General features: G+C 43.4%; 2 protein-coding genes across 6 annotated transcripts in view; both read right to left on the bottom strand.

Annotated features, from left to right (window-relative positions):
• The window catches only part of RPL31 (ribosomal protein L31), a 662,822-nt gene that overhangs the window by 50,107 nt on the left and 592,206 nt on the right, over positions 1–20,509 (bottom strand). The gene's annotated exons all lie outside the window — the stretch shown is intronic.
• Positions 1–20,509, bottom strand: part of NPAS2 (neuronal PAS domain protein 2) — a 97,624-nt gene that overhangs the window by 42,217 nt on the left and 34,898 nt on the right. For all 4 annotated transcript variants that reach the window (XM_052664886.1, XM_052664890.1, XM_052664888.1 and 1 more), the window contains 2 exons: positions 6,430–6,483; positions 1,830–1,978 (listed from right to left, as the gene is read on the bottom strand). In XM_052664886.1, coding sequence (XP_052520846.1) covers positions 1,830–1,978; positions 6,430–6,461 — 181 coding nt within the window. In that variant the 5' untranslated portion in view covers positions 6,462–6,483. The remainder of the gene's footprint in view (positions 1–1,829; positions 1,979–6,429; positions 6,484–20,509) is intronic.

Raw genomic sequence — 20,509 nt, 5'->3', positions numbered from 1 at the left:
GGGCAGCTGAGATGGTCTTACATGGAGATATGAAAACCAGACGAAAGAAAAGTAGAGATCAGCCCCAGCCAGATTTGCATTATGTGGTCTCAAAATAGAGGATGCTTTCAGCTTGGGAAAGCTGATATACACAAAACATCAACTGCTAGAAGAATTACTTGAGATTTGGGAGATTCTGTGGATTATAAAGAAAGAGACTGTTTACGAAACCAAAAATTCTAAAAATTGACCTGTGCCTCTGTTATAACTAAAATCTTGGTTTAGCCTACTAAGTGAAAGGGAAATGCGATTGAATAAAGCAGATCCAAACTACTCTGAAGATAATCAACATTTTTTAAATGGTGATGCTTTGTATTATATTGTGTGACTACTAATCTAGTTTAAAAATAGATAACATTTACTGTTTTTAGCGAGTGCACAAAACCAGTCACAGTTTGACCCAGTTTCTGGGGAAGGATTTATGACTGTTGGATTTCTTTTACCCAGTTGTTTGTTCTTCTAGAAATGAAGTCCCTTTTGTAGTAAATCATTTGGGCTATCAGCCACACTTGTCTACACTTCTTCAAGACTTGTATGATTGCCCTTTGCTTGGCTTTTATAACTGAGCATACTCATATTTTGCTTTACTCTGTCTTGGGTAGCTAAAAAATAAAAAGTTACTGCTATTACTTTCTAATAAATATATACAATTATCAAACTTTGAGACGCCCCAGTCATGCTTTCTCATGGGCATCTTGTCTAGGGAAAAAAAAAAAAAAGAAACTATAACAACAGAATCATTATATTTATTTCCTCAATAAGTTTGGCATTTGCAACTCCATTATGTTGGGAGCTATGATAGAAGAGTTGCTGTGCTCTTTTCCACTTCCCACAAAGTACTTCCAGAGAGGCAGAGGCTTGACAAACAAGGTGAGCCAGGTGGTGCAGTGCATCAGCCATGACAACCTCTCCACTTTGTGGACGTTCCCTATAGTCGCCTGCTAAATTCTCAACCTCTTCCTCATGGAAGGAGAGCAAGAGGACTCCATGTCAGTCCTGATTTATAGAGGAGAAGCACTTCATAAGTCTTTTTTCCTGCTAGAGGATGTGCACGCATCAGGGAGCCTTCCATGTATGCTCATGCACTGACTGGAAACAAGACCAATGGGGATAGATCAGTACGGTCAGGGATTTCTGCAGTGAGGGAACCTTTCTAAGACACCTCACTGTCACCATGTTTGCAACCTAAAACAAGCTCCTGCCTTTCCAAGGTGGAAATTGCACACAACTGCATGCTCTACAAACATGACATAGCTTTCTGCTTGTGTAAACCAAGCAAAGCTTTCTCTGGATGCAATTTGCTGACACTGACTTCAAAAACCTGGGGCCTTTCCTGATTTGAATTTTCTGCTGTCTGTGGAAATTGAGTCCTACAGAGTCCACTGAGGAGCAAGGGGCTGATCAGACTGTTTCCTGGTACTTTTCCATAGAGAAGCTGAGGTGAGTGCTTCGTTCTTCTCAGAATATTGCTAGTTTCAAGGAGAGGAATCTTCCCTCCGTCCCCAAACTCCTCTTGTTCAAAGCACCCCTTTTCTTCACATAAGCTGCAAGGCACAGCTGCCTCCATTCCTGACACTCACCACCTTCCATAACAGTTGAGAGCCATTCTCAACTAAAGAACAACTGAGGAGATGGATTTGGGCAGCACAATGACTGTAAGTTATCTTTAGAGAAGCCAAGAGGTTACCTTGGCACTTTTAAACCCCTTGAGCCATTTTGATAATCACTGAAGGAAACAGGATTTTGTAACAGCGCTTGGCAAGTGCACGATGAGCTGCAGTAACTCTTACCATTGTGTTTCTGCAGAAAGCCAATGACTTTTTCCAGCACAGTAGTTTTGTCCATTTTACGGGTGTTGCCCGGAAGCATTGAGCTGAGCTCCTTGATGAGAACATTGAACTGATCACGTCTCTTCTTTTCAGACTTGTTACGCGAAGCCCTATAGATGGAGAAAAAAAAAGATGAGAGGAGCAAGAAGAGGAATCATCACGCACCTCCTCTTTGTAATGCATGCATGTGGAAATCAGCATGCAGTAGGCCTCATTATGTGAAGATTGGCACTGGCAAATCATTCATAATAGAGCAGAGTACAGATTGATAATACTGTGGGGCACACCCACCTGGGCAGTTTTAAGAGGAGAGAGGAACTCCAGTCCTTCAGCTCAGCCACTGCACTGGAATGAAGTGCACCCAGAGACTGTCTCTTCATGCAGGTCCTCTGGGTACATCTAAGCTTGCTTTACAGAGAGCCATGGGGCTGTTGTCTTCCAGTCATTCACATCAGGGAGCTTAGCAGAGGCTCCCACCTGGCTCATATGCCCCCTAGCTCAGTCTCCTTTCCAAGGTCACCAGGGCAAAAAAGGAGGGATGGCTGATGTGCGCATCCCATCTCAGCATGGATGGGGGCCAAGGCCAGGACATATACCTGGATGTGGGGATCAGAAGTGCTAGCAGAGTCATAGCTTCTTGCCCATAATGCCCGAGTGCCACTGGGCAAATCACTTTAGGTCCAAACTCTTTGGATATGAAGTGATGACTCTACAACTCTCAGCCAGTCCTGCCTATTTCCATTGCTGGCTCATCAGAGAAAACCGACTTCTACTGCTGTGTATTTGAAGAGCTCAACAGAAGAAGGGACCTGACTTCATCTGGAATTTTTTGGCAACTTCATGACACTGTCATTAAGCTATTGATAATCTTTTCAGATTGTGTACTTTATTCATTTTTTAAACATATATGAAACTATGAACAAATAAAGGTTTCTGAATGACCCCCAAAAATATGACAGTCTTTTAATATGAAGACTATCACTCAGACTTCTGCAGCTATGTTAAAATAAGCATAATACAGAAGATGTGTTTGTTCTTCTGAGAGGTCACCAAGCAGGCAAGATTTGCCTCATTAATGACATAAAGATCTAAAAATCTGGTTATATGTAGGCAGGAAAGAAAAGCCAAGAGGCCGGTTCTCCTTCTGAGCGTCTCATCGCAGCTAATTCTGCTGTACCTTGTAAGGAGTTCTGTCCACACACTGGTGAAAATGAGAGCAGAATTTAGCCCAGCATTTACATCCCCCCAAGGACCAGTCCGGCAATAAACATTTTATCACAGAAATCACTACAGAGGCTTCTGGATGTTACAGAGGGCTGGGTGATTTTTGTTTGTCTTGCTCTCAACCCTAAACACACTTGGAGATGCACGGATAGAAGCCAACGTTTGATTATTTTACAGCTTGGAACACGAGAGATTGGGTGGATACTGCCTGACTGATTCCAGCCTGTTCTTACTGCAGTGCAAAAGGCTGTCAGAACAAGATGTCAAAAGATCCATCCTTATCCTATTTCTGTACAGTTCAAGGGAACTTAAAGAATGTCAACATTTTACTTTCTTATAATTCAGTCCTCAGTTCATTTTAAGCTCAAAGGGTCTTGATCTTCCTGAAAATAAAATAAAGTACCAGGAAAGTGTTGCATTGCCAAAATAAAGATGCTTTGACAGAAATATAAAGCACCTATTTTTAATACTTGACATTTTATTCACAAAGGAAACATAAAAACTCCTTTGACAGAAAGAACTCTTCCAAGATTTGAATCGAAAATCTTGAATCTTAAAAAGGGGGAAAAAGAGGAAAAAAAGCCCACAATTAGGTCATCTAAACTATCCCTATATGGTTGTAAATGCCTTAGTTCAATCCAGTTGTAAATGCCTTAAATAATGCAGATTTCATCACTTCCCTTGGAAGATTGCTCCCGCTCCTTGTTTACTTCATTGCTAGGCTATATCACTTAGAGTAAGCCAAAGCAGTCTTAATTCCACACTGCTCATCCCAGTTCTCCTCTCTCCCCGCTACTCCAAAAAAATACACATACTCAAGGGAAGGAGATGCAGTATGAATAAAATCTGGAATTGTAGTGAATACAGCTAGAGGCAATACAGGACAGCTCAAATTCAGAAAGATCAAACCCACCTATTCAGATGTGTTCTCAATAACCATTTTTATTATCACATACTTGCTGCTTATTGTCTTAGAAATAGGCCTATACTTGTTGACCGGCAACCATTGCATGATGCTGATCTACAATGAAATGTGACTTTACACTAAATTTCCTATTTCTTTTGGCTGTCCAATGGATTACATTGCATATGCATCGAAGCAGGTAGCTGTACCACATACTTTAATTCAGAGTCTTAAATTTACATTTTATTGGAGTGGAAAATGGCAACTGCTAGCCTTAATTTATTAAGTGTTGTCTCAAGGTTTACTCCAAGATGATTTTGGCTGGAATTTGCAGTTCAATTGAATTGTTAAATATATATATATATATATATATAATTTTCTATTAGTTAAAGGAAACTACAAGAAAAAGGGTTAAGAAAAAAAAAAGAATATCTTTCATTTGATATTAATATATCTATAAAATTAAGTATACTTAATCTAGCATAAAAAAATTGAAAATGAAATTACAATTTCTGATCTCCATAAGATCAGAATGTTCAGCCAATGGCTTCTCCCACATTTGTCTTTATTTAAAGCTTTAGAACAAACCATGCAGCTTTTAAATGAGTCTTGGTGGTTCTCGTATATTTCAGTAACTGTAGACTTCTATGAATCCTCTTATGATCAGGCTGGGAGGTATGGAAAAGGTTCTGCACCAGAGGGTGGTGGGCATGCAACAGGCTGCCCAGGGCAGCAGTCACAGCCCTGAGTGCCAGAGTCCAAGGAACATTTGGACCACGCTGTCAGACATAGGGCTTGGATTTTGGGTGGTGCTATGTGGAGCCAGCGGTTGGACTCAATGGTCTTTGTGGATCCCTTCAGGATATTCTATGACTCCACAATTCCAGACTTAATTTCCAATTTAGTTTTATTTCTAAAAACCAAGAAGTGCTTCCATTGCAATTCAAAGAAGTGATTTCCTCTTTACATCTTAAAAGTTATCTTTTCTTTCATCCACCTTAGAGCAGGCCTGCCCCAGGGCACATCAAAAACTTCCTCCCTGAACAAACGGCATGAAAATCACACCAGATGGTGATGACAATCGCCGATCGTGAGGATACGCCTAATTCTATTTTTGTCCTTTGCGTGTTCATTTAATGCATTTTTGTTTCAACAATGCTAATATCTGAAAAATGAGGTCTTAAGCACGACGAGTGGTGAGACCAGCTAGATGTGGGCTGCCTACTGCCCTCCACCTCCTTGACCCAAGGTCCCTGCATCTTACACTCTTCAGGTCCTCGTGCACTAAAAAGAAAGAACGTTTGGTGATGTGATGCGACAGGAGGCATCCATTCCCCAAGACCACCCTGTCTGCAGGTGTCTGTGTTCTTTGTGGATGTCTCAGCACAGCCACACGCAGTAAAGTGTCCCTGTTTTATCAGCTAAACCCCACAGAGGGCAAAGCAGGTGACTCCTTGCAGCCTTGCATTCATTGGAGGAGGGAGCAAAGCTGAGTGTGGCTGCAGTGTGTACTGACCTATATCAGGGAGAAAAGGCCGCAGGGAAGGAAGGAGAGGAGAAGGAATCAAAAGAGATGAAAATGGATCAACTAGTTGTGCCTGGACTGGAAATTACTCTCATTAGGGGGAACCAGGGAAAAAAAAAAAAATGCATGCAACCAAAGGCTCCCTCTTAAACAATTAGATTGCAGGCTGCAGTATTGATAATGCTTCCAGAAAATAAATAAATAAAATGCTTTCCAACAGCCTTTGTGACACTGCAGATGCCAGCCAGATTGGACAGTTATTAGCGTTTTATTGCACGGCTCTTCTGCCTTGAAGCACAGCCCTCCCTGCCCACAAAGTGCTCGCAACAATTTCCTGCCTACGTATCAGCTGGGACTTTATCGTGGAGCAAAGAATATATGGAAATAAATGTTTCTGTCACTTTAGGGCTGACACAGCACTTTGAACAGCCTTTCTCTGTTATGAAGGTAACGTCTGGGTGTTCTCATCACCGTGAGATAGGCATTGCTGAGTAAGTGGCCATCATATTACAAAAAAAAAACCAACACATTTTTAAAGTTCCTTTTCTTTTGCAATATGCTTCTTGTAAAAAGAAAGTCACGTATTTTCTACATTCTGAGAGCTATGATGATGTGCTACGGCAGCAGGACTGCTTTGTTGGTTCTTTAGGCCTTGTGCTCTTTCACTAGTGTGAAAAAACACACCTTTGTTTTTTTTTGACCGTTTCTACAGGAAATTGGTAAGTTATTTTCCTCTTACAGGGTGTCCAGGACTTGCACTCTGATATGACAGTTTTTCAGATTGAGCTTGGCTTTATTTTCCTCTCTTCTCTTTTATTAGTTGATTATGGATAAAGCAGCTTCTGCAGCAACAAGCACCATCAAGCTCACCAAGAGTTAAAGAGGGTTCAAAAAGGAAAAGTGCTCACCTCTTTGCCCTGTCTTTCTCATCTTCATCCATTAGATTGTCTAAGCAGTTTTTCCTGTGGAAGGAATGTGAGAACCATTATGAATCGTCACGTTGTTAGTTCTACTTTCAGGTTAATCTCAGAGTCACGCTATTTCATTCTAATAACAGAGTGATGATATCCAGGTCAGATAAATGTGTCAGCAGTGCTTTATGCCACAGTCCATGATTTTAAGAAACATCCACTGCAGACAGCATTACTCCTCAGCGTCACACTAGCTGTAGGGTCTGCAGCCAGGGATCAAGGCTCCCAGGCACAACATTGCGCGTCAACGCTGTACAGAAACAGACATTTCTCAGGGGATTTTCAGTGTTGAGGATGCTCTCTGTCAGCTTGCAGGCTGAATGAGCTCCAGGCTGAGAGCAAGTAGAGGAGGCTTTAGAGGTGCTCCCCCAAATGCTTCCTCCAGTCCCTCACTGCACCCATTTACTGAATGGGCAGCACCACACTGCTGGGTTGGCCCAAGCATCTTTCCCAAAGGCACAGTTTAATGACATGCAGTGACAGCACTCACAAAAATCAGCAAGTTTGCTATTTAATTTTTCCTCAAAATGTAGGACATGAGTAAAGTTGGAGAGGGGAGGAGGGAAGTTAATTGATGTGCATTATTTAAGTCCATGGTATTTTCCACCTATGAGTCATACAGGAATGCGCCTGCTTCCAAACTGCCTTATTAAAAATCAGGAGTGAAAAGTTATCAATAGAAAGAACAGTGGATAAAATCCCTCCTTCTGTCAGTGGTGCTTTTGCAGTCCTGTTCCACCTGCTCATTACTCAACAGTTAACTAAGAACACAGAACAACCCTGCAATTTTTTATCAGATATAAGAGGAAGGAGAAATTAAAGCTACAGGTCACTGATTGGAGAGTAAAGCTGGTGCTCGATGTGTTGATGGAGCAGCATAAATAGAAAATATGAAGGCTGAGGGGCTGGCAAATTTAAATTGCTGAATTCTGTGATACAGAAAATAAATAGCATGATGTAGTTTTTAGAGTTTTGTTTTTTTTCACATATTTCTTTGGCTTTGAAAACAGGCAAGTCAGCCACAGCACAATCCATATTTTAGATCAGGAAAATTTATAGTCCCAGTTAAATTTTATTTACCAGCATTCTACAAATCCTACGGGTGATTATTCACCAAGTGCCAAAATGGAGCTGTCAGCCCAACAAGGGAATTTTCCAATAATTCACGCAAAAATGTGATGACAAACTAAGTGGGTTTTGGTTTTTTTTTTACTGTTATTTGTTCCCTTACTGAATCTGCAATGCCCAGCTATGTCATTAGAGAGCAAAGAAGGCATTGGTAGTACGACAAGGACTGCCATTTAGGACTCTGCTGCCTTTCATTGCTAGAGCTTCGCTCGCAAGGCTCCTTTGCATAGGAAGAAGTTTTTCACTCAGAGGGTGGTGACGCACTGGAACAGGTTGCCCAAGGAGGCTGTGGATGCCCCATCCCTGGAGGCATTCAAGGCCAGGCTGGATGTGGCTCTGGGCAGCCTGGTCTGGTGGTTGGCAACCCTGCACATAGCAGGGGGTTGAAACCAGATGATCACTGTGGTCCTTTTCAACCCAGGCCATTCTGTGATTCTATGAATCTGTGATCTAGGACATGGCATGAGACACAGGGCAGCGTCAGCAGAGGACTTTCTGTGAATCACTGAAGGTCCTCCTCTGCTGCACCAGCAGCTTCTTTGTTTGCAGCAGATTCCAAGCAGAAAGCAGGAGCACAGGGACTAGTGCTCTGGGTGGCGATAGATGGTGCATAGGGATAGGTGCTACTCAGCCCCTCTGCTTCTGCAAGGCACATCGGTCCTCTGGAAAGTGATTTCCTGTAGCTGGACTGCATGAACTGTCAAGGAATTACATTGCAGGGAAGCCCCTACTCTTACCAGGAAGCAACAGGTCTGACTGGTCTGCTCTGCCAGGGACCTGGCTAGACTCATACAGCAATTCACATCCAGACCCCAGTAAACAATGTTTCTCACTCACTAACATGAAATTCTGGACCCACTGTGCTGTCCCTACCGCTAGACAATACCTAATTGCCATTTTACTTCTGTTTGCTCACACGGCAAAATCTCCAGAGTATCATAAACGTTGCTAACAATGTTTGTAGGTACACGTGTACCGTCTGAAATTAAAGCTGTTCTGCATAAAATAGGTACAGCAGAATCTGGCACTGCTCCCTGGCTCCCAACACGCAGGGCCAACCCGTTGCTAGCTGTGCAGCTTGGTAGCCAGGTTCCTTTTGTAGCAAATCATGGCCCTCCCCACCCCTGAGCCACTGAGGTCTGCCAGAGGGCTTCTCATAATAGGAGGAGTCTGGACAAGCTGTAAATCCATCACCAGGGCTCTAAGTCATGACAACACGTATAGAAATATTTTATTTTGTATGTTTTCCGGTTAGTTTTTCTCTGTTTTTCAAAATGAGTGCTTCTTCAGCTAATGAGGAAATGGGGCATCCAGAAAACAAAACCATACACCCCTGGCTTTGTCATCAGATGGAGAATTACAGCCCAAACATCTCCCCCCATTCATTCATACAGACACTTGCTGCTTGGGAAAGGAGTAATTCAGGGATGGTGCCAGCTCTCTGCAGGGACTCCTCAGAAGAAAGACTGCATGTGTTTATTTTGAGACACCGTTTTCCCAGTGGACACAGAGCTCACACTGTAAAATTCCTCCAGTCCTGATCAGGAATGCCTCATGGTACTCTAGAAGCGTGTTTTGCAGTGAGTTAGGCTCCTCTGCGTACGGGAGGTTGGTTTCCCTCCTTACTGTCCTACTATTGCTCACGAGGTAACATGACTGACGCTCAAAATACAAGCAAGCAGCTGTTGATTTCTCAGTAAATTGCCACGTGGCGGGCTAATCTCAGCTCCTACAAATCAACCTGACATTTAACAGGAATTTTCAATCACCTTCGGGTAATTCAGCTGAATTACATCCCTCTGTTGATAGTCAGGAAGATAGAAATGTAAATCTCTCCCAGAGGCTGCGCCTGGGGAAGCCTGGTGGGTACTCACAGCACTTGTGTTCCTCCAGCCCTACACCAGGCAGCTTAGGCAGAAGGTTGGGCTCTTCCTTCCCTTTTCCTCTCTAGCATGGTGGGTTGTCCCATGGGTGTTCCACAGCATGGGTTTGGAGGGTGCTTTTCTACACTGGGGAGCAGTGCTGTGTCTCAGCAATAGCAGCTGTACTCCCTTCTTCTCAACTAAGGCAGATCTCTAATAGGAGGTAGCATGGGCTGAAAAGTGAAGTATTTCCTTTCTCTTGCTGGGAAGAAAGAAGAAAGAACTGCAAATTATAGGATCATTAAGGTTGGAAAAGACCTCTCAGATCATGCAATCCAATGAGCAGCCCACCCCCACCATGCCCACTGACCACGTCCCTCAGTGGGACAAACAGGAAAGAAATGCACATCTGTATCCAAAGATCTAGATTCACAATAAAGCCTCCTCAGAGGAGGAATCTCCAGAAAAAGATCCCTTCCTAGTGGTAGCCAGCCCTTAAATAGGGTCTAGGAGGGATGCAGCCAGGTTCCACCCCTTCTTGTCACACAGCTGAATTGCCTTCCCCTGTGCTCCCATGGCTGACTCAGTCCTTTCCTCAGGTGATCAATCAGTGGTTCAGGCCATGACTCAACAGTTCCCATATATATATATGTACTGTTAGACACCAAGCATTACTGCTGCATGAAAAAAAAAAAAAAGAAAAATAGGTTCTTTGTGCTCCACAGCACTGGAAAGGTGTGCCATAACACTGCAGTATGCACCTCTCCATTCGCATTTTCCTGGCCCATTATGGCAGTGAGCACAAGATAGGAATAACGAAAGGTTTATACAGGATGAAGAAGTGCTTTGTCTCCACCAGACATCACTTATGAGCTATGCCAGAACCTGCTGGAGAGCCTAAAACAGGGCAGCTAGGCTTTGCTGGTGACCAGAGAGCACAATTTGTCCTGTGACAGCAGAAGTCCCAGAACTTACAGGCTGCCCTCATAGAATCATTAAGGCTGGAAGGCCACTGAGATCAGTCCAACCAGCAGCCCACCCCTACCATGCCCACTGCCCACGTCCCTCTGTGCCTCATCCACACATTTCTTAAACACCTCCAGGGATGGTGGCTGCAACCTCCCTGGGCAGCCTGTGCCACTGCATCACCACTCTTCCTCAGAAAGAATTTTTCCTAATATCCAACCTCAAATGAGAAACGAGGAGTCAGAGGCAACAAACAATTGTCTGAACATTTACAATGGCTTGTTCTGTGTTTCTCTGACATGGATGAAGCACTCAGACATCCCATTGTGACAGCTATAGTGCATACACACAGGAAGGATTCATATAAGTGCAAATCAGAATAAACCGAGAGATTCACAGACAAATTTAACATAACCCTCCAAATTTAGTTTTCAGACGGAGATCTCTGTGCTGTTACAAGAACACACAGAATCCATAGCTAAATACAGCACAGGAACCACTACCAATCCAAAGTGATGTATGAAAATGCAAACAGAATAGACTGAATAGAATTTAAGGAAAAAAACTCACTTTCCTCACAATACAGATCGTCATTTGAGAAGGCACTGTGCATTTTCAGTGGGAGAAAGGCAGTTGGCAGTTACTAGAGGTCATGTAATGCTGCAATTGTTATGGGAATCACTGTTTTTACAATCAAAGGAGAGCTCCAGCCGCACGGTATGAGTCTGGGTTTAGAGCTATGACTGTCTTTGCCTGACAGTGTGCAATTTGATCTTCCTTTAGTCAGTGGTTTACTACATTCTGTTTGCACTGAAGAAAAGGTTGTTTATAGGTTTCCAAAGAAGACCCAAACACAAAAAGAGAAGAAGGAAACTTTTGGAGGAAATATTGGACCTTGTGTAACTATGGGCTTCTCCACGTTTCACACATATGTTTACAGTGAATCTTTACATGGTGACTGGCTTAAAGCAAAAAAAAAACATTAAAAAAATAATTCAAATGCAGACAATCAAAATGATGCAACATGACAGAAATTAATGCTCTGCTCTTCCAAACTGGGATTGGCTCACAGGTAGCAAAACTGAGTGGTTTTGAAATTATAATGAGAAGAAGTAAGGGCTCACACTGTACTCTGATTTTATTCTTTATTTAGTGAGAAAAGGTATTCTTTTCTGTCTGTCAGAAGTGTTTCACCTATTGCTGTGAGCTATTTGGCAGCTTCTCCTGCTGCCCTGGTGGCAGTTCAATTTCAGGGTGCAGGATGTGTTAGCCCCCCATAGGTGCAGCATCATTTGCATCTGCCTGAACTAGAAGGAGCACAGATGATGCCAGCAGTGCAGTGCTGCAGGGAGGGCAGCCAGGGTGAGCGCAGGGCATCCTTTATCTCCAGCTTGTGAGCAAGGCGTAAAGTTTGTGCAGAGCCTGGCGTCCCTGACAGAGATCAGGATGTGCATGCTCATTATCTTATTATGATTGTTACCGAATGGCTAATGCCACTCAGACTTCAGCGAGCAGGATAAGTGAATCCCTGGGTCTAGCCCCATGCTGCTCTCCCCTCACACGGCTGCAAACAGAAAGGCAAACAAATTAAAGTAACATTAATCAGCAAAGACTGCCATCTGTATAACTCCGAGCACTTTTCCGCGCGCCCGTCCCCTTCCAGCAATGCTGAACAGGATTAGCCTTCCGTGGGCGGACGGGAAAAGTAGGTCAGTTTGGTAACATTGCTGCGTGCGATGAACGCAGGACGTGATTGCAATGGTCTGCTCACAGCCTGCTCTCCTGCAGAGTGGGACCTTGGCTTGTCACATGGCCCTCACGAGGGACAGCCTGTTCTTCTGGAGAGAAGGACCAGCCCCTTTACAGAAGGGTAACACGTATAGAAGCAGGGATATGGCAAAACAGGGATGGCGGGGTGGAATTGACTGGTGCGTTTTAACAAGGAAACTGAGGCATGGGGCAGTTAAAGGCCACATCACTACTGGTTTGGCGTATGTGTATTCATCCCTCCCTTCTTACAGAACTATGCAAAATTGGGCAGTGTGTAACTATTGTAAGTTCAGAAAAAATAGGACTTGGAAAACTAGGGTGCACAGCCTGATTTTTATCAAAGGCTGTGCATGAGCAATGTGGCAGGAGATGGTAAATCATCCACTGCAGTTACTGCCTTTCTGTATTGACTTTATTGGGTGTGTAGGTATGGTGTCTGGAAAGCCAAAGCTCACCTACAATTGACACTTGCAGAGAACATCAGTGGCAACAAGAACAGCTTGTTCTGCAATATCACAGTAGTAGAAGGTTGAATAAGGAAGGACTGCTAAAAAACTGGACGGGTGGGTGGATTAATGACAGCAAAGGAATCACAGAATCATTTGAGTTGAAGGGACATTTAAAGGTTATTTATAGTTCAAACCCCTGCAGTGAGCAGAGACACCTACAGCTCAATCAGATTGCTCAGAGCCCCATCCATCCTGACCCAAGGGATAGGATTTCTACTCTCAGTCTGGGCAACTTGTTCCAGTACCTCACCACCCTTACTGTAAAAAAGGTTCTTCCTTATATCCAATCTAACTCTCTTTCAGTTAGAAACCATTTACTCCTGTCCTATCACAACAGAACCTGCTGAAGTCTGTCCCCTTCTTACTTGCAGTCTCCTCTAGATATTGAAATATACGTCTGAGGTACCAATGCCTTCATCCTAGTCTTCCCCCACAAGGTCACTCAGGACTCTGTGTTGGAGGGAGGATCATAGAGGAGCAGAAGGACCAGCAACAGCTGAGGGTCAGCTCAAGGAACTCAAGGGACCTTGAGGCAACTTGACCCATACAAACGGTGGGCCTGATAGGCCTCTGCAGATACTGGGAGAGCCACTGCTGTCCTCACTGGGCTGATCTCTCTCATTTCTGAGAGACTGTGGAGACTTGGGGAGGTCCCTGATTACAGAAGAAAGGCTGATAGGCCCATCTTTAACAACAACAACAGCACAAAATCAACCACAAGGCAACAGGGTGCAAGAAGCCAGTCAGCCTTACTTCAGTTCCTGGGAAATTATGGAGTAAGTCCACAGACCACATGTCTGGACACATGAAAGAGAACAGTCAGCATGGATTTACCAAGAGTAAATCATACCAGAGCAACCTGATTGCTTGTTATAAATGACAGGATCTATATATGGGAAGGGAGCACTGGGTGTCATTTATATTGGCTTCACGCTCAAAGGCAGGGCTGCCATCAGGGGAACCCAAACAGACTGGTGGAAAGAGTTGACAGGAACCTTGTGAAGTTCAGCAGGGACCACAGCCTTATCCTGTATCTGGGAAGGAAGAGCTTTTGATGCTGATACAGGCTGGAGATGGATTGCTGTGGATCAGCCCTGGGAGTCCTGGTAGGAAGCAAGCTGTGCATGAGGTGGTGGTATGACTTTGTGCCCTGGGTGGCATGAACAGGGGCATGACTTGTTTGAGGGAAAAGGTTATTCCTCTTGACTCAGAACTTGTTAGACCTTGTCTAGGGTAGGGCTGTCCAGTTCTGGACACCTCAATACAGAAAATATTGGATGGAATTCATCAGAGGGCCCACAGAGTGATGGGACCTGACGCACTTCCCCACGAGGAAAGGCTGGGGGAACTGGGATGGTTCATTGCTGACAAGGGATGGCATTGAGGCACCTAGCAGGCCCACCAGAACCCACAGAGGGTTGATAAGCTAGGATCAAGCTCATCATGACAGTGCAGAATGGGAAAGGAAGAAATAATGAGCATCAGTTGAAAGAAGAAAGGAGAAACTTCTCCATGACAGCCAGGCAGAGGTGGAGACTGCCCAGAGAAGCTGCACTGTTCCCATCCTTGGAGGTTGTTAGGACCTGACAGGATATCTTTGAGCAACACAGCCTGACCCCACAGCTGCCATGCTTTGAGTAGGAGATTGGCCTGGAGACTAAGTGTGGTCCCATACAACATCAATTGTCCTGTGGTTTTGGATCTACTGAGATGGCTACTACCAGGAACATCCTCGTGCTCCCTGAATAAGTTCCTACATATATATTCTTGAAATCTATTTTAATGGTTTTTTTGTCTTCTGTGCTACCAACACCTTGTGCACTGTCTCCTCTACACTGACATCTTTCCTGCTTTATAAACCTGCCATCAAGGAGGAAAGAACATGAGGTACACATTTTAACATTGCATCACTGTGTGTCTTGCATCTGTCATGTCATCTTTAGACATCAATTTAAAAGAATATTCACTTTATTATGGAATTAGGAAGAAAAAAAAACAGAGAAGAAGAAAAAGACCTGTCATGAGAAAGGCCCTTAACAGCAAAAGAAATGTATTTTTCTCTCTCTGCTTCTCATGTTCTTAATCTGTTTTAAGTATTCATAAAACTTTAATCCTCACAGTATCAGAAACCCCAAATGTACAAAGATTTTAACATGTGCTTAACTCTATACTGCTGTAAGAAGTTCTCCTACGTCCTTATATTTTTGCAAAATTCAGGCCTAAACATACAGGTGGAGCTGCACAAATTATTTGTGATTATTAGCTCTGAAGCCTTCCCCTGAAGGAAGATGGTCTCAGTTATATTCTCAGTTGTAAAAATCTGTTGAAGTTTATTTGCTCCTGCAAATATTTAAATGTTAGAATAATCTAACATCTGACCTACGATCTGACGGTCAAATGCTCAGCCAAAACAGGCAAACTGGCAAGATACGTGAATATAACACTCTGAAGATTTATTTGTCGAAATCTCAAGGATTGTTGTGTTGTTTGGCACGAACTAACTGGGAAGCACTAACACAAACAGAAAATCAGTCTTTTCTGATGGGACTGTTGTCAAAGTCACTATTTTTTTTTTCTTCCCAGCAGCAATAGCCTTGACAAGATCCTTCTAATCCTTTCCATCCAATTAAACAGGCTACAGTTGCACTATGGTGTAAAGCAGAATATCCAGAAGCTGGAATAGGTTGGTCTCATTCCCCCCACTTTTTGCCTGCTTGTTAACTATTTAGTGATGGCTCCCAAGGAACTAAGTTACTCTACTTTCAAAGGCTCTGGGCCTGGATATAACCTTACTAACAGTGGAGAAATTTACTTCAGAAGGGACTTGTGAATTTTGGACAGCGCTGTCTAAATTTACACTAGCTTTGGTGGTGCCCTCTCCACATTGCAGATGCTGAAATTTGAGGCCACATGTTACTGTGGAGATTTCAGCAGGAAAGCGAAACTAGTCCAGAAACTAGATGAGAACTCCAATTTCTTCCTAGCTTAGGTACTTCAACACACATGGCAGCTCTCTTTCCATTGAGCAGGACCTGAGATAAAAGTTTGTCCTCTCTTGGTGGCCTTGCCTTTTCCCTGTCCTGGTGGCACCTGGTGGCACCATGGTTTCCTGATGGGCCTGTTTCCATGGAATGAAGCCTGAGACTCAAGCTGGACAGCAAGTGCTTTTCTTGGCCTTCCCATCCTCACAGGTGTCCCAGCATGGTGACAACCACGGGGACTCAGCTCCTCTGCCACTGATGGGGGCTGGAGGTAGAAGGTTTGTGACAAAACACAACCACTACTGCACGGAGCATGCAAGAAAGAAAGAGCTTCCCTGTCCTGAGAAAATGCAAAGCTGTGGCCTAAATCTGCTGCTGCAGGGAAAAAAAAAATCCCCGCACGAAATAAAGAAATACAGATATCAACACCAATAATCCCATCACTTTTGTGTTAACAGCTTGATAACATATCTGCTTATAACTCACACACTGCACTAAATTTTCTGCTCTATAGTAACTATCATATTCCTGTCAGCAGAACTAAATATTTAATCATCTAGGGAGATGAATCATGAAAATCTGTTTTGGGGAGATATTTTTAAACGGACACTTTGTTGTCATTTAATTTTGAGAATTTGCTGCCTCTCTCATCTCTCGGGAGGGACCTTGTAAGCCTGTGACCATGCAGGCTCTTGCCCTCTACCACCTGCGGTCTCTCTTGCAGGTCAATCTTGTAAGCTAAGGGGTTTTAAGGTCACCTCTGACAAGATCAAGCTCAGAGTCTGGCTGGGCACTCTTAAGCTCTAGAGAGATGGAGTCCAGAGATGCATGGTCTGCCTGTTTGCAAGTGACTGGATGCTCTCCCATTGCTGTCCCATAGCTTCATGTCCAAGTCTGTAAGCCTACCAAGAGTTCAGACACAGCATCAGACCAAGGCTGCACACACGTTTTGCACCATGTAATGCATTCGTGACCACAAATCTCTCCCACTGCAGGCCAAGCCTTGGTGCCAGCACATCCCAGCAATGTACCAAGTGCTGCTGCTCTCAGCCCTCTCCTGCTACCAGCGGTTCCCATCTTTACACCAACAAAGTTTCTCCAGTGTGTTGTAAAATTCAAATCAGGTTTTACAAAATTAATCTCTGAGGAAAAAGGATAATTATTAAAGAGCTTCATTAGTGCTTTGCAATCTTAATTATGATAATTATATTTTTGTAGCTAATATAACCGAACTCCTGCTTTTAAATCCCATTAATAAGCATTTTAATCCTTCTCCTACTGGGACAACAAACCCATAATGTTGAACTTCATATTTACATAGGACAGTTTTAAATAAAAATGATGCGCTGTTGTTTACTTAGGGTTTTTGTTCTCTTTTATCTGCACTTGGAATATGCATCTTCTCCCAAGACACAAGAAATAAGATGAACTCAGCATCTTAGGCTCAGCTTCTCTTCCTAGCAATGAGATGGTGAGTGAAGAGGAGAGCGACAGGTTTCAGGAGCAGTGCAGCAGAGGCCAGACATGTGGCAGGAAGGAGATATCTTGCAATCATAGAGTGGTTTAGGCTGGAAGGAGCCTTTGAAGATCAGCTAGCTCCAATCCCTCCGCAGTGGGCAAGGACATCTCTCAGTACATTAGGATGCCCAGGGCCCCATCCAACCTGGTTTTGAGTGTCTCCAGGGATGAGGCACCCACAGCTCCTTTGGGCAGCTGTGTCAGCATCTCACCATCCTCACCATGGAAAATCAGAAGAGCACAGCTACCATGAGGAGTCCACCTGCACCTTCCTGGCAACCACAACCACTTTACCCTACCACCACATTCCATGGCACTGCTGCAAGGAGCCAGAGGAGCTCTGCACATGCTTACCCTGGATAAAGTTCTTTAAACAGCATGCTCTGAAGTGTGTCACGTCTTGCAATGCAGCTGGAACCAGCCAAACCAGAGTGGCAGACACACTACAGAGGTATGATTTACTATTGAGGCCTGATACATCTGTTTCCTCTTATTTTGCTAAGCTGTGCACCATACCTGATGGTCAGGACCAGGGAAAAAGGGGGCAGCTGGGAGAAAAGGTCAAAAGAAATCTCAGTAAAAAAAGGAATGCCTAAATCCACAAACTATTCATCTGGTGTGTGAGCAGGAAGACACCTACTTATCCAGCTGCTGGAAATCTTGAAATGTACCAGCAAGTGACATCAGTACAAATGGCCTTTTCTGAGCATGGTTTATAATCCCTGACAGAATAGAACTTGCTGTGTCCTACATTACAAACCACCCACCACCACTCAGTTGCAGTGGGCTGGTGGAATTCTTTATTAATCTGATTGCAGACAAATATTTCACCATTACTAACACAGAGAGAGTAAAAGATCAAAGGTGGAACAGCATACAAACTCAGATATCTCAATAAAGAAATGAAAACAATAAAGCATATATTAAATATTATCTGCCCATTAATCTCTGGAGTAAATTCAGAAAACTAATTAAAAGCTTCTACACAGATAAATGATAAGCTTCTTTATTCAATGAGCTCAACATATGAACAGAGGTTTGTGTTGATACCATCGTTATTAGGGATTGCACTAAAACAAATGATTTTTGTTGTGCTACTGGGAATACAATGATTTGAAAAGCAAAATGCTAAGAGAGAAAAAAAAATCAAATCTTCACTGCACTGAACATATCACATCTCCTGTTTTTATTTATTTTGGGTAATGATAACCCTTATAGGTTAGCGTGATGAAGAATGACAACAAATGAAAACTAGCAAAATCCAGGCAAGCATACAAACAGAACATGAGAACAGTCTAAAGCCTGTACAGCACCAGCAGAAATTTCTGCATAACCCTTCTACAGTGCAAACCCAGCTTTAATGGGCAACACTGTCTTCCTGCAAGGGAAATTCTCCAATTCATCAGTCATTACTGCACCTTGTTTCTCTTTTCCTGCTATCGGTGTCAGCAGTGGCAGGGGATTTTGTCTGAATTTTGTAGGGAGGTTTGTCTCCTCAACCGTAATTGATAGATGTTCTATTTTGGTGGTGAAACAGCTCTGTGTTGTGTGACGTGGCGTTGCAGGGCAGCTCGTGAGGCAGCCAGTGCTGCTTTATGGAGTGCCCAGGGCAGAGCCTCCTGCCAGGCAACTCTTCTGAGGGGTGCTGCTTGGAAAAGGGGGATCCTGAGCAATGCTTAAGACATCTGATTTTATGGCTGAAGTTGTTCATTCAATATAAATGCAGCATGTGAAATAATTTAGACACGTAGTTCCTGAATCTTGTTATTTAGGATCCATTAAAATGGATCTGGCCCCAGATAATATCTTCCATGTGGCACCCATGCAAGAAAATACATTTTCAGACTTGATTATTTTTAGCCAAGATGCATTCTGGTGACCCAGTACTGTTTGGCATAAGAACAGCTTTAAACTGATGAGATGGAGGAATGAGAGCAAACTATAACTGCTTTTGTTTACATTTTTTATTTATATTCAAACATCTCCCTACTTCTTACTCTACAGGAAACTCTCCCTATTGACTAAAATGGCATAGAGGTTTCAGAATGTCTCAACATAATGTCCTCTTGAACACAGGCTAAATGCAGGATGTAGTCCAGAGAGTATAAAGTGCATTTAAATGTTAGCATATTCATTCAGCTGCTGTGTTCCAGAAACAAAGAAGTCATTAAAAGCCCTATAGCAAAGCATAAAATTATGCCTCTGCCAGATATTAACTTTGAAAAGAAAGAATAAAGGCACTCTGAAAACCATAGTGAAGCACTCATGTACCTCATGTACTGTGAAAGTTAGAATTGCAAAATAACAAATCTTTTCTGTGCCAAATGATATTGGTAGGAAAGCATATTTTGGCTATGATGGGTGCTTCTTTCAGTTCTGAATGTGCATTTACCCTTCCCACTTGCAAGCAAATTTGCTGTCTGAATGTCAGGCTGACTTGCTGTTTTATTTGCCATCTGTGTCATATATCTGCACAGTATGTGTATGTCCCCAAAACCCTGAATTGTTTCATGTTCTTACATATAATTCATAATTATCAGAGGTAAAAATCATGAGACAAAAAACAAACAAAAAAAAGCATAGATTTCTATTAATGCTGAAAATGCTGAACGGCATTTCAATCCAAACACAGTGCCATGGCCATTACTGAAGCACCACAGACGGAAAAATAGGACCTGAACACCTTCAGCACACCATGGTTTTCTCAGGTAATGTAAAAAAATCAGCACCAGCTACCTTGCAGAAAGTAAGATACTTTACAGTATAACTATTCTTCAACACCTTTATCAGTGACATAAGCAGCGGGATTGAGTTTACCCTGAGCAAGTTTGCTGATTGCACTAAGCTGAGTGGTGCAGTTGACACCATAGAAAGAAGAGACATCATCCAGTGGGACCTGGACATGGTTGAAAAGTGGGCACGTGAGAATCTAATGAAGTTCAGTGAGGCCAAGTGCAATGTGTTGCATTTGGGTCGAGGCAATCTCAGATGTGAGTACAGAATGGGAGAAGAACTCAGTGAGAGCACCTCTGCGGAGAAGGATTTGGAAGTCGTGATGGATGAAAAGCTGCACATGAGCCAGCAGTGTGCCTGCAGCCCAGGAGGCCAACTGTACCTGGGCTGCATCCACATCTCTGGCCAGCAGGGAGAGAGAGGTTACTGTCCCCCTCTACTCTGCCCTTGTGAGGTCCCATCTGGAGTACTGTGCCCCCAGCACAAGAAGGATGCAGAGCTGTTGGAGCTTTGTGGCCAAGAGGAGGGCCATAAAGAAAATCAGAGGGCT

This window comes from Tympanuchus pallidicinctus, unplaced genomic scaffold, assembly GCF_026119805.1.
Source record: "Tympanuchus pallidicinctus isolate F22 unplaced genomic scaffold, pur_lepc_1.0 scaffold6, whole genome shotgun sequence".
In the NCBI taxonomy this organism is placed as follows: domain Eukaryota; kingdom Metazoa; phylum Chordata; class Aves; order Galliformes; family Phasianidae; genus Tympanuchus; species Tympanuchus pallidicinctus.
The sequence above is the reverse complement of the archived record's forward strand: the minus strand, read 5'-3'. Positions and strand labels throughout refer to the sequence as shown.